At 37.3% G+C, this 13,227-nt stretch overlaps 2 protein-coding genes across 2 annotated transcripts; one reads left to right on the forward strand and one right to left on the reverse strand.

Annotated features, from left to right (window-relative positions):
• Positions 1-402: 402 nt before the first annotated feature.
• stg1 (stargazin-like protein) lies at positions 403-11,248 on the forward strand. Its single transcript, XM_086839159.1, has 8 exons — positions 403-1,486; positions 6,823-6,998; positions 7,606-7,701; positions 7,956-8,096; positions 8,159-8,376; positions 8,859-9,256; positions 9,315-9,955; positions 10,015-11,248. The coding sequence occupies exons 1-8, from the start codon at positions 585-587 to the stop codon at positions 10,677-10,679; spliced, it is 3,237 nt and encodes a 1,078-aa protein (XP_086695285.1). The 5' UTR covers positions 403-584; the 3' UTR covers positions 10,680-11,248.
• On the reverse strand, positions 2,584-4,264 carry LOC147642738 (uncharacterized). The gene is made up of 3 exons (XM_086838972.1): positions 4,178-4,264; positions 2,793-4,116; positions 2,584-2,737 (listed from the first exon to the last, which is right to left on the reverse strand). Exons 1-3 carry the CDS (start codon positions 4,239-4,241, stop codon positions 2,584-2,586), a joined length of 1,542 nt encoding a protein of 513 aa, XP_086695098.1. The 5' UTR covers positions 4,242-4,264.
• Positions 11,249-13,227: the final 1,979 nt, after the last annotated feature.

A 13,227-nucleotide genomic window follows, 5' to 3' on the forward strand; every position in this document is an offset into this window, starting at 1 on the left:
TTATTCAGTCAATCTTAAATAATTTGTCGATTATTGTATGTTCTATCCCTACATATTTGTCAGAATAGCTAGAATAATTTATGAAAGCTAAATAAATGTTAATATAACTAATTTTTTGTTGTGATTTTTTGTGCCTGTGCACTTGCAAAAATTCATTTAACATTGGTCATAGCCACTACCTTTTTGGGGGTTTGAAAAGAAGAGGACGAATCGAGGATTGCTGATGGAGTTGGAGACCATCAAAGCAGAGATAAAATATATGGCTGATGTGTTTTATAATCGCCACAGTGAGAGGCTGTGGTGGTTCATCAGCGGCCGCAGCAGCCGAAGGCCCACATCGCCATGCTCGTTTCATTTCGTTTTACATGACCGAGTCCTTTGGCCAGGACCAAACTTTCTGTTAGTCGAGTGAAAGTTCTTCAGCGCAGCGGACGTGCCCGCAAATACGATTTTTGTTTTTCATTTGGCGCGCTTTCAAAGTGTTGAAATTGTTGATGTTTTAGTTATAGAATTATTTGTTTGGTGTTTTGTTTGGTTTTAGAGGTGAGGTTTTTTTTTCGTGTGTTGTGTTAAGTGTATTCAGAATGAGGGACCATCCTTTGGTACCCAATGTGTTCCGTGTGGCCTCCACACACAGCATCAATAGCGAAAATCCCTATAGCAGTGCTTACAAGTCTGCTAAAAATGCCAGCAACTGCAACACGCAACAGCAGCAGCAACACCAGCAGCAGCACCAACAGCAACAACAGCAACACCAACAGCAACAACAGCAACACCAACAGCAACACCAACAGCAGCAGCAACAGCAGCAGCAGCAGCAACAACATGGCGGCAACACCATCGAGCAACAGCCAATGCTTCCCCCGCCGCCACCACCAATTGCTGTGCATCAGCTGACCACCAGTGCTTCCATTGAGCACAGTCATCCTTCGCAGCAGCTACAGCTGCAACACCAACACCAACAGCAGCAACACTCGCCGTATGCAACATTGCCTCGTGGCCAGCGCTTCGCTCCAGAGCAAAAGCAGCAAACTGGCGTGATCAATACTATCTCTGGCAGTATTCCGGCTACTGGATTTGGCACAATGTCTGGTAGTTTTAGTGAACTGCATCTAAATAATATCAGCAATATTGGCAATCATAATAGCAACAATAACAGGAGCAACAGCAACCACCGAAGACAGCAGCAGCAGCAGCAACGACAGGTGGCCTCCTTGGGTCACTACAATACAGCTAAGGAGCTGCAACAGCAACAGCAGCAACATCAAAAGCAACAGCAACACCAGCAGCAACAGCAACAGCATCAGCAGTCGCTTCAGCATCAACAACATCAGCAGCAGCAGCAGCAGCAACATCAACAGCGACAGCAGCAACAACATCGTCTAGGCACGGGTGTAGGTGGCGTTACCGATCCGCAAGGTAGAATCACAAGCATGGGCAGCGTTAGCGGAAGTTACCTGTGGCTTCTCACACCTGTTGCAGCCAGGTTAGTAAAGCAACAAAATTTATTCAATAATCTATGATTACTTATATAGATATTAAAAGAGAGGAGAGGAGAGAAAGCCCTACAGTTCGATTAAATTTTAAAGATTGCAGCTGAAACTAATCTCTTTTAGGGGTTAATATCTATTAATATTAGTCAGAAATATTATTTTATAAAATATTACCTAAATTGTAAGCTATTTTTTCTGCTACCTACACACTTTAATATATTTCCAACTCTTATAAATTCAATTTGAACACATCAATGTATGGCCTGGTCATTCCTGCTTTAGATCGACGATGAAGAGCTTGAAATTCCGGTTGCCTGAATTCCTGCAAAAGACGCACTGACACACTCTCAGGAAATTTCCTGTCTCTCAGAGTTCTGTTTAAAGCAACTAAAGGAATGCGATAAAAGCGATTTCCAAGTTTCACGTGGCAGCCACAACATCAGTCACAGCAGCAGCAGTGGCAACGGAACTGGTACAGGCATCTCGTCCTTGTCACAAGAGCAACCAAGAAACATCCTTGGCTGCCTCCTTCATCCTTGTTGCTTGACAAATAATTGTGTTAGCGACACAAATCACTGCAAAGTGGGCTTAATTTGTTCGCAAACTATTTCGCACGAAGGTGCACAGAGAGAGAAATCATCAAATGTTTTTTAATAACACTTTTATTTCTTATAAAGTTGTGTGATATAAATTTGTATACAAAAAATATATAAATATATCTAAAAAGTAGGAATCTTTAATTTCAAGTCTTGTCTCAAAATGTAAGAAAAATCCATAAATTAGTAAGACTTTGGGGTTTGAGATTTAGTATGACATTGTTGGCTGTTTGTAATTCTTGTTGTACAGACTAAAAAAATATAGAATTAGTTAAAAAATTGAGGTAAGACGCTAAGTATGACCCGTAATATAAAAACATTGAAAACATCTCTTTCAAACATTGTCTCAAAGTGTAAGAGGAAAAAATGCAGATATCACTAAGAAGTTGAGGTGAGAGATTTGGTATGACATTATTCCCTGTTTGTGATCATCCTGTAGAGAGTGAAAAATATACAAAATAGTAAGAAATTGAGATTTAGTATGGTGTTTTTTCCTATTTGTGATTCTTTTTGTACAGATTGCGATTGCAGGCTCCAGGGGTATGCATTCGCTTAAAGCCTGCCGTGCGAAATATCTGCCCACATCTATCACATTTTTCCGACCAGCTATGGTGTCCAGTGTCCCTTTGGTGCTTAGACAAGGAGCGGCTTTAAAGAGATGATATTATAATATAATTATATTATTTTTAATGTTTAAACCCACCGCATAATAAACTCCTGCTTGCAAGTGGCCTCTGGACAGTTGAAGATGCGAGTAAACTTGAATTCTGGATAGTTCTCCTTATCCTCCATGGCAAACTCACAGTTTACTTGCTGAACAGCCTGCAACTCGGGCAGATTGTGGTTTTGGAAATTGGCCAGGTTGTGTGGGATGTCAAGCTCCACATGCTCTACAGTTTCCTCTACCAGATCAAGAGATTCCTCCACTTGCCATACGGTTTCTTGATCTTGCCAAACTAATTCCTCCATTGGCTCTTCAGCTTCGTTAATTTGATTTACTGTTTTCTTCACTGGCTTTACTGGTTTCTTCACTGGGTTTACTGGTTTCTTCACTGGGTTTACTGGTTCCTCCACTTGCTCTACTGTTTCCTCCACGTGCTCTACTGTTTCCTCCACGTGCTCTACTGTTTCCTCCACTAGATCTAGTCCTTCCTCCACTAGCCATACTAATGCCTCCATTGGCTCTTCTACTTCCTCCACTGGATCTACTGTTTCCTCACCTGGCTTAACTATTTCCTCCACATGTTCTACTGTTTCCTCTACTAGATCTAGAGCTTCCTCCACTTGCCATACGGTTTCTTGATCTTGCCAAACTAATTCCTCCATTGGCTCTTCTGTTTCCTCCACTGGCTTTACTATTTCCTCCACTGGATCTACTGTTTCCTCCACTGGATCTACTGTTTTCTTCACTGGATCTACTGTTTCCTCCTCCGACTCTATTATTTCCTCCACTGGATCTACTATTTCCTCCACTAGATCTACTATTTCCTCCACTTGCTCTACTGTTTCCTCTACTAGATCTAGAGCTTCCTCCACTTGCCATATTGCTTCTTGCTCTTGCAATACTGTTTCCTCCTCTGGCTCTCTCATTTTGATCCCAATCAACTTGCTCATTGGTTCGGATTCCTTTTTGCCAAAGGGTTTGTTCCTCTTGTCCTTCTCCTTGGTCGTTTCCGTTCCCATTCCGCCCACTTGTAGTGCAAAGTCAGCTGCATTTCTGGCCATTGTGGCGGGAGTGGGTCGACGTCCACGGGATCTGACATTATGGCTAAATTCGTGAGTAGCCGTCGTTGGATCATATTTGGGCATTAGCTCCACAAAGTTCCGCTCCTCGATGGTGCGACGAACCACAATGCTAAGCTGATCACTGGCCATCCAATTATCGCCTTTATCGCTGGCCTGATTGTTTTGATCCTTGGATGGCTTGAAGCGTCTGCGGCAGGATCTTTCGTAGGCTTGCGGTCGTCCTGGAGGAGGCTCCTTGGGTCGCTCATATAGGGGCAAACTAGGATGCAAGGCACGAGCAGCTAAATCAGAGATTGTTTAATTAGTTTTTATATATTTCCAAATCCAAGTTTATTTGATTACCTTCATAACGGTCGTGGAACTCATTACGTTTATTATTGTAACGATTGGAAAATAGGCTTCGCATTGTAGAGTTTTCTTCCCATCACCTTTGGAAAGCTCTGGAATGCAGAAAATATAAGGAATATAAATATGGTAAGTAGGAAATTAAAGTGAATAAAACTGGGGACTGTGAAAAGTACCAGCTGCCTTTGGCAGTTGCAAAAAGTTGATGACAATTTCTGCCAGGACCAAATGTGGTGACTTTTGTCCTTTATGCTTTTATAATTGCACAGTCTATTGTATTTTTTTCTCGTATTATAAAATAATTTGGGAAAGAGATGGCATTGCGAAACCTTGAAAAAAGTATTAAAAAATCCTATTGTATCTTAGTTTGTATTAATTCATTGTTAAAGAACAGCTTAACAAGGCTTTGAAACAAGAGCAAAACTCGTTGGGTGTTATGGATCTTATTTTTTCAAGGTCTTCGGTAAGAATTTCTGTGAATTTACGAAATTGAAATTGTAAACCGTATTATTAAATAATTTGTGAGAGAAAAACTATGCCTTTAAATTGCATCTTCCAAATTGTGAAATTATCAATGCTTTAGATAGAAAAATTTAAGATCAATTGTAACTAAAAAAAACAAAAATAGGGCACTAATCAACACAGTTTTTGCATTCACAAATATCCGCCGGCGAGCTTAACAAATATGTAGCTTCTGAGCCAGCTCTGAGTGTACTCACGAGTGTATTCATGAGTAAGTACCTGGGGGGGGGGGGGGCAAAACGCAGCCTCTACAAAAAAAATACCCAACACCCCCACTGACCTTTTTCTTTATTGCATTTCAATTGCTGCCTTTTTTCGCAGATACATATTTTAGCGTCAACAATTTTATTTGAGCCAGTTTTCGATTTTTTTTTTTGTTTTTTTGGATTTTTATTTTTGTCATGGGGTGACGACATTTATTTGCATACCACAGTGTGTGGGTGTGTGTGTGTGTGAGTGAGTGTGTGTTCAACCGGATGTGGAGAAAGGATGAGTGAGACCCGCAGCACACATTAACTTTCTTTTTGTTTTTGCAGATTTTTGGCATCGCTTTTTTGGGGCCAATGCCCCCGCCACAGACCACAGAGTCAGGTTGAAGTATTTTTTAATCAGCAGACACACACACACACATATACACAGACACTTAATTTTTGGATTGAACCCATCATAGGTATTTTCCTTGATTACTTTCCGATTCAGTTCCTGAATTCGATTTGTGGAATGCAACTTTTCCGTATTAAGACAAGGAAAAATAAACTTTATATTTTTAAACAATCCATAAATCAGGGGAAATACATATGCATACATATGTAACATATGCATGTATTTATCTAAATGTATTTTCTAGTGGTACAAATAAAGGCATTGCTAAATGTTTATGAATATCTATGAATATATTATATATCTCTAGTTTACTCCTATCTAAATTTTAAAGTTGGATCCCAGTAGGTCAGTAAGTCAACCTCTATCGCATTTAATTTTGTTTGTTTATTTACATACATATATATCTCTTGGCGTTGCCACCTAATTTAATTAGAATGAGGTTAGTTCCGTCTCGCCACATGTTGATATCAATTTTAAAGAAACTAATTTCGTGTGTATACAAATTAATGAAATGGTATTCAACACATAACAGTGTTCAACTAATTATTTTAATGAAATCAAAGAACACACAGTGGGTGTTAGTTGGCCTTTAATTAGGAGATTCGCTGAACAGTGTTGGAAAATGATCAGAGCACAATGATGGCAAACCCAGCCGAAAATGTAAACAAACTTTGCAAATTGCAAACTTGCAACAAAACAGTGAAACTTATTAAGAAAAGTAAGTGAAATCAAAGAAATACAATTTTATCAAAGTTAAATGATGAAGTCCAGATTAAGCAGAATAGGATTATCTTATTATTACTTTCTTAAACTGAGAATTGAACTTGCAATTAGATTTCTGCTCACCCAACTTGGTGGCCTATTTTGACCGCGTGCTTGTGTTTATTTTTCTTGGTTATTAGATTTCAATCTTTCGTTTTAATATGGACTAATCTTAAATTTATGATGAATAAATACTGTTTAAATTTCTTATTTCACTTATTTTTTGTATTCTAAATTATACTTAAACTTAACACTCACGTTTCAATTGCCGCTTCGCCCAAGTATGACCGTGACATTCTTTGTAGAAGAATACCGAGTCTTGATATTTATTTATAAGTGATATACATCGCATTAAGTTTAAATTCATCGTTTGGGATAACTTTAAATTAAAGTTGTGACAAAACATGTTTGCAAAATCCTTGCAAATCTGATCAGATTATGACAAGGATTGGTTGTTAGTGGATATATTTGAATTATAATTTGGAAACTCACGCTCTTCAAATGTATTAAGGTAGTAGACTTAATAAATTTTAAAAACAAGTACAGATTAATTTATAAAAAATTCAAAAACAGTATAAAGAATAAGAAGGCTCTGTAGCCTTTAAAAGATCTCTCTCTCAGATTTTGCAACAAATGTTTAAGAGAACCTGAAGTTAACTAGAAAACTTTCAAAACAAAATATCGTTTGGCTTTATATATATTCCGTAAATAATTGTTTACCTATTTACTTACTTTTCCTTAATTTTTCCTTGCAGCATTTCGGTGGCCATTGTCATAGCCGCCCTTGCAGGACCTCAATGGCTTTTCACGGAGGAAAAGTTGCCCAATTATAAGTACAATGGAACTGCCAATATAAATGCTATGGATGATGGTGCCTATGTCACCAAGTATACAAAGTCCAGCCTGTGGATACTGTGCAACACGCAGCCAGGTGAGGAATTGAAAATCAGTTTTTCAGGCTTTTCCAAGTATTAAAACAATGAAGACGAATGGGACAGGTGTCGATTTTGGTATATGTATTGTTTATTTATTTATTTGTTGGTCTGCAGTTTCTGAATGGAATGAAATTGCGTATACGTCATGTGGACTTTAGGCCTTTGCAAAATCAAAGCGAAATCAGGCTGGCAGATCAATCAATCAATCAATTGAAACGGGCTCTTAATTAACAGAAAATGTTTAAAAAAATTTCAATGTGCATATTTATTTTTGCACAAAATTGGGAAAAATGTTTTTCACTAATTTGATTTACGATGGAAAATGCAGATTTTTAGGGTATATATTTATTTATTTATTTTTAAGCTATATAAAGAGGTGGAAGAGTATGTTAATTAAATAAAACATTTGTTGTGTGTTATTTGTTTTTATAGATAATTCGTGCCTTAATTCGGCTTATAATTTTATTTTTATGTATATTTGTCGCATTTGAGGAGTCTATTAATTGATAAGATATTTAATAAAGTTATTTTAAATGTACATATGTTCTTTAATATATTTCTAGATTAATGTCCTTAAATTTGTTTATTTTTATATTTCCAAAGGACTCGATGTTGATTCTTATAACTGCGTTAAGATTGATTATTTCCCCAAGGAAGGCTATCAACCGGATCCGCATGACTCAACTGCGGCAATACCCTGTAAGTACACAGCAAATATAAATTTATATCTATATTGTTAGCTTAATTATCAAGCTAAATATGTCTTTTAGAAACAATATATTAAATGATTATTTTCCATTTATTTCTTATGATTGTTCAGAATAATAATTATACATTTAAATTAATATATTAATAATATTTACTTGAATACTTAATTGATTATTGATTGATGATAGTTTTTCTTTATTTCATGGCAATATGTAAAAATTTTAATTTAATTAATCATTTTATAGATACTGTGACAAAGTCGTGTCCCATTTTTCTGGCCGCTGGTGTATTTTTGATGATCAGCTTTATAGTCTTTTTGATACCCACTTGCTCGCATCGAAATAATCTTTATTACTTTAGTGCCGGCATTCTGTTTATTGTGAGCGGTAAGTTATTATCTTTAGGAATTATATTTATAAAGATTAAAATGATTTTTTATGATGGACAGGTCTGGTGATGCTGATTGGACTGATTGCCTATATATCAATATTGAAGGCAGAGATTGGTTCGAAATTGCGACCCCGTTCACCCCTTCAACCGGCCCTTGTTAAGGTCACATATGGCCAGAGCTTTTTTCTCTTTGTCTTTGGATTTATTGTCACCGAATTTGTGGGAGTATTGAATATATTTCTGTTTATAAACCTTCAGGAAGTGAGCTACTACAGTGTGAGTATGAGTTGGTATATATATGTTGTATATATTTTAAAGAAAAATAATATTATTGGTGCCAAATATGGATAAATCTATACTATAATTTTGTAGAGTAAACCAATATATTTTTATTATATTTTTTTTTTCATTGCAATGTCCGCAGAATATGCATCATATCCTTGTTTTCCTCAGAGAAATTTTGCTAAATTAGTTAATTCTTTAAATTCATTTCATTGCTAACTATTTTTTCTTGACTTATTTGATTCATTTGAATTTCCCGTGTATCGTTTAATCCCTGGTCACCTCATATTTCTACTGCATAAGTGGAAAAACCTTTTAGCTAAAATGCATATCTAAATTGCATGAGTTGTCCCTTAAGGTTGCATCCTATAAGCAATATTTCTCTCCCACTTTTTTTGTATCTATATATAAATATATCCTTAAATTCTCATCTGTACTTTCCTATCAATCAACTTATGTATACTTTTTCTCCACAGAGACTTCCCTGCTTTAGTGTAGCCAATATGCAGGCCAAGTTCAAGGAGGACCAGCAGCCGGTAATGAGTCACTCCTATAAGAGGTACAAGCAGCCTGGCAATGCCGGCAGCCAGGAAGGACTCAGTGTGTCGAATCGGAATAGCAGGGACATCCTTCAGCCATCAAGGAATCATCACCAGGAGGCGGCAATGCAGCCACAGCCACAGTCTGGAATCCTAAGGAGCAGCACTGTGAATGCTCGACAGCATCAGGTGCATGATGCACGACGTGGTTTACCAGGAGGACACCTGGGACAGCAGATGGGTTATCCTGGTCAGGCGCAGACGCTCCCAGGAGCCTGTCGCAAACATCCAAATGGGGGATCGAATTTGAACCTCAACAATGATCTAGCAAGGCGGTAAGGTTATTAGTTTATTAATATAAATTATAATTAATTAATAAGTATATTCCTTTAGTTTTTATTTTGAAAAGCCGGCAGTGTCCAAATGCAATCTGCATTCTCGCAGCTTTGCCAAATCGCTGAATGAACTTTGCACTGAGATATCGGTATCCATGGCGGCATCTTCTCCTGCTCCTTTGCCGGAGCCTTTGCCTGCCCCAGCTCTCTTTGCTGATTTGCCACAGGAATTTCCTTTGACCCGTTCGGTGTCCACTGCCACGGATATTTATACGGCACCATCAGCACCTGTAGCACCATCCTCCTCCACTTCGGCACAGATAAAGGGTAAACAGCAGCGGAATATGGCCACCAATACAAGATCGAGATCGGGTCCAGGTCCAGATGATGCCCAATCGCGATTGTGTGGCCTGAAGAGGGGATTGCGAAAGACCAAGGACGAATTGTTTCAGGAGTTTTGTCGCAGGGCTGGAATGCGTAGCAAACCCAAGAATATATACTACATCAGTGGCGGGGATGAGGGTGAGGATGGTGGCCAAGGTGAGGAGGTGGCTAAACGGGAGGATACCCTGGCCAGTCCAAAATCTAATTTAAATCCAAATGGAGACAATGATGATGATGATGACGATGATGCCGATGGCGATGATCATGGTTTCAGGCAGTTCCGTTTGGAGGAGGATCATCTCTATGTTGTGGGGGGTAAGTTAGTCTTTTACATTTTTAAACAAAATTAATGCTAATTTAAATACTATCCCCAGATCATGCCCAATTGGTGATGCCGCGTCGTTCCTCAATGTGCGTGGATTCCATGGGACAAACTTTGCGACGTTTAAACTCAAATCTTTCGCTGCACACAGATCCCAGCTATCCGGGTGTGGGTTATCCCAATATGCGAATGTCCCTCCCACCGGCCAGTGATCTTGGCCAGAGTCGTACCCTGCCGCGTTGCTTCCTCCGTCAGTCCTCGGATTCCCTGCAAAGTGGTTTTGGTCTGGGCTCCAGTCAGCAGCGATTCTCCCAATTGATGTTGAATTCCCAGCAAATGCAGAAGCAATCACAGCAACAGAACTGTTACCTCTCCACCTTGGCCCTGCCACAGGTTACCCAAGCTCCACCACCTCCCAAGTCGCAGGTGCAATGGCCAGCGGCAATACCTTCATCGCCATCAAATTACTCGAATGGCTATCAGCAGCATCCGCAACCGATGTACCCAACTTCCGGTGGAGTGATGGGAACAGGAAATACGACAGGAGCGAAATTTCAACGTGGCTATGCCTTCGATGATCCCCAAAGGAGATCGAGTTTTGTGAGTGAAGCCTTCGATCTGGATGAGATCGAAAGGGAGAGGCGGCGATCGCATGCAAGTCTCTTTGGAATCAATCAAATAGATCCCTATGATCTCATCAATGGCACAGCCGTCTAAACAATTAGTTATCCTAGCCTATCCTAAGAAAAAACTAAAACTGAAGAGTATAATATCAAAAGGAATGTAAAGGGTAAGATGCATAACATCCATGGATATGTATGAATTTCCAGTTTTCTATTAGCAATCGAAATTTGCTTACATTTAAATCTCTTTTATAAATTTTAAAATATAATAATAGATTGATAATAAGTGTAGATAAAGGATTACTCTATTCGATCGCTGTTTAAACAAACTCTTAATTTACTTGGCTTTATGCATCTTATTATTTATATTGCCTTTGATTAGGAGCTCACTGAACCTTGTTTGTTTTTTTGTAATACTGATATATTCTACAAAACTATCTATTGAAAAAAATATTAATATATTAAAGAAAGCTATTAAAATAATAATAAAATCTACATGAAAAGTTTATATGTATATCTGTAAGTGCGCACAATTTTAGGTCTATCAAATTGAAATATAAAAAATATATCAATAAAATATAATAAAAGTATACTAGCTTAAATGGAAATACACAGGTCTCTGAAAATTAATAAAACGATCCGCACAATTTTGGCAAAGAGAAAGGATATGGCAGTTTCATTTTCTCTGTTCAAATATCTTTTTAATTATTATTTCCTAATTAATTTTAAAGTTAAATAAGGTATTCAATGCATTACCCTTAAGCAATTTAATTCCAGGGTAACCAGGTGAGTTCTGGGTCAACCCCAACTTCCCTTTTTAGTTGGCTGAAATTTTAATTAAATGTCGACAAAGTTTCGTGTGTGTGATTTGTGGTCTCCAGGGGGGAGGATGACCGACGCCAATCAATTTCCAATAAACAATGAATAATGAAATCAACAACTCATGTCACTCTATGTTTGCGATTCTATTAACTTTTATACAATTGGCTTTTCAAAATAAACACATTCATTTGGAATTGTGAAAGTCCGCAAAACAGGGCATTGAAATTCGTTTTAAAAAGGCCCCAGGCTTAGATTTAGAAAATAAAAAATCTATTAACAGCAAATTGGTTTGATTTTATTGGAGGAGGTTGACCATATAATCGAATCCTGTTTAGCCGCAGGATGTTGTATTTCACGCACACAAGGTTTATTTAAACAGAAATTGTGGAAGGAGTATGACTGAGTGTAGCTAAAAGGATTTATTAAAGTATAAAAATTTAAAACAGTGACTGATTATAAGTTAGTTTAATGATCTGTATTAAAAATATAATCTATTTTTAAGTCCTTCAGAGAGCTTATTGAAAAAAGTTTATAGAAAAGCCAAAGTCCTTTATAATTTCAAGACACAAACATTGCGCTCAATATCATATCGAAAGTATTGTATATTTTAATATATTGAAATTTAAAATATAGAAAAAATTAGACTTAATTTTAAAATATAAATACTATCGAAGAAAAAGTATACAATGTTTTTATTTTTTATTTTTTTTTATTTCTTTTTATAGTTTATGTTAAGGTATTATATTTATTTACTTATTATATTACTTCCCAAAAATGATAGTTTAATTAAAGATAAGGCTCTTCATTGGTTTTTTTTTCGATATATTAAACAGAATATCGATTTATTTAAACGTTACAATATGAATGCATATATCCTTCTTAGGTATCAACAATTCTTTGCCATTCTTCAGACTGATGAAGGCTTACAAATCTAAATACTTGCAAATTTAGTTGTTTCGAGTGGAACCTCTTTTTCACATAACTTTAAATTTAGTTTCGTGTTAAATGTGATAGTCGAAAAATGCATATTTCGAAATTTTGAAAAGCATTACATCAAAAACAATATCGTTGGTCCTCTAATAACGTTCCCCTACGGATCCCTTTTCTTTGGACACCAACTGATTCTGGGGCTGTTCAGCTACATCTTCTACGGTTTGTCCAACCAATTCTACGGCACAATTCGAGGCTCCAGCAGTGGGTTTTATGGATACAAAATATGTATAGCATACTCCTTCATCCAAATTACGTTTCTTTTCCTCTTCGAGCTGCAATTTAATAAACATTTCACCTATTCTATTGATAATCTGACGAGCTCTGACGTTCCTGATCTTTTTTGCATGTCGATTTATGGGAAAAACGGGACGTTTATATTGAACATTCCTTAAATTTTCCATAAAACCCTGCTTCTGTTCCATGTGAATGATTTCCACCTTCATTTCCTCCAATTTTTCAGCAATTTGACGCATCCGTTTGCACTCCACGGTGTTCTTTACGACTTCAGCAAGAAGATCCGTAGTAGTGGTATCTTCGAGGCTTGAAGTTGAAGGCCGAGTGGAATCTCCCTCATTCTCGATTAAGTCCAGGACTTTTCTCATTCGGAAACTCTCATCCTTTTTCAGTTCCACCTCCAGCTGCTCACTTGTATAGCAGGCCACTCCATTAACCACGAAGTAAGGCCTTTTTATGCGATTATCCCTTTCAGGATTAATGGTCGATGGCACCAAAGCTACATCTGAATTAGCCACATTAGCTGCAAGTAAATTAATACATATGTTTTATAATAATTATTAAATAAAATGAAAGAGTAGCATATCGAAGAT

This window comes from Drosophila serrata, unplaced genomic scaffold (genome assembly GCF_035046125.1).
Source record: "Drosophila serrata isolate PLE 108 unplaced genomic scaffold, ASM3504612v1 contig_362, whole genome shotgun sequence".
Taxonomy (NCBI): domain Eukaryota; kingdom Metazoa; phylum Arthropoda; class Insecta; order Diptera; family Drosophilidae; genus Drosophila; species Drosophila serrata.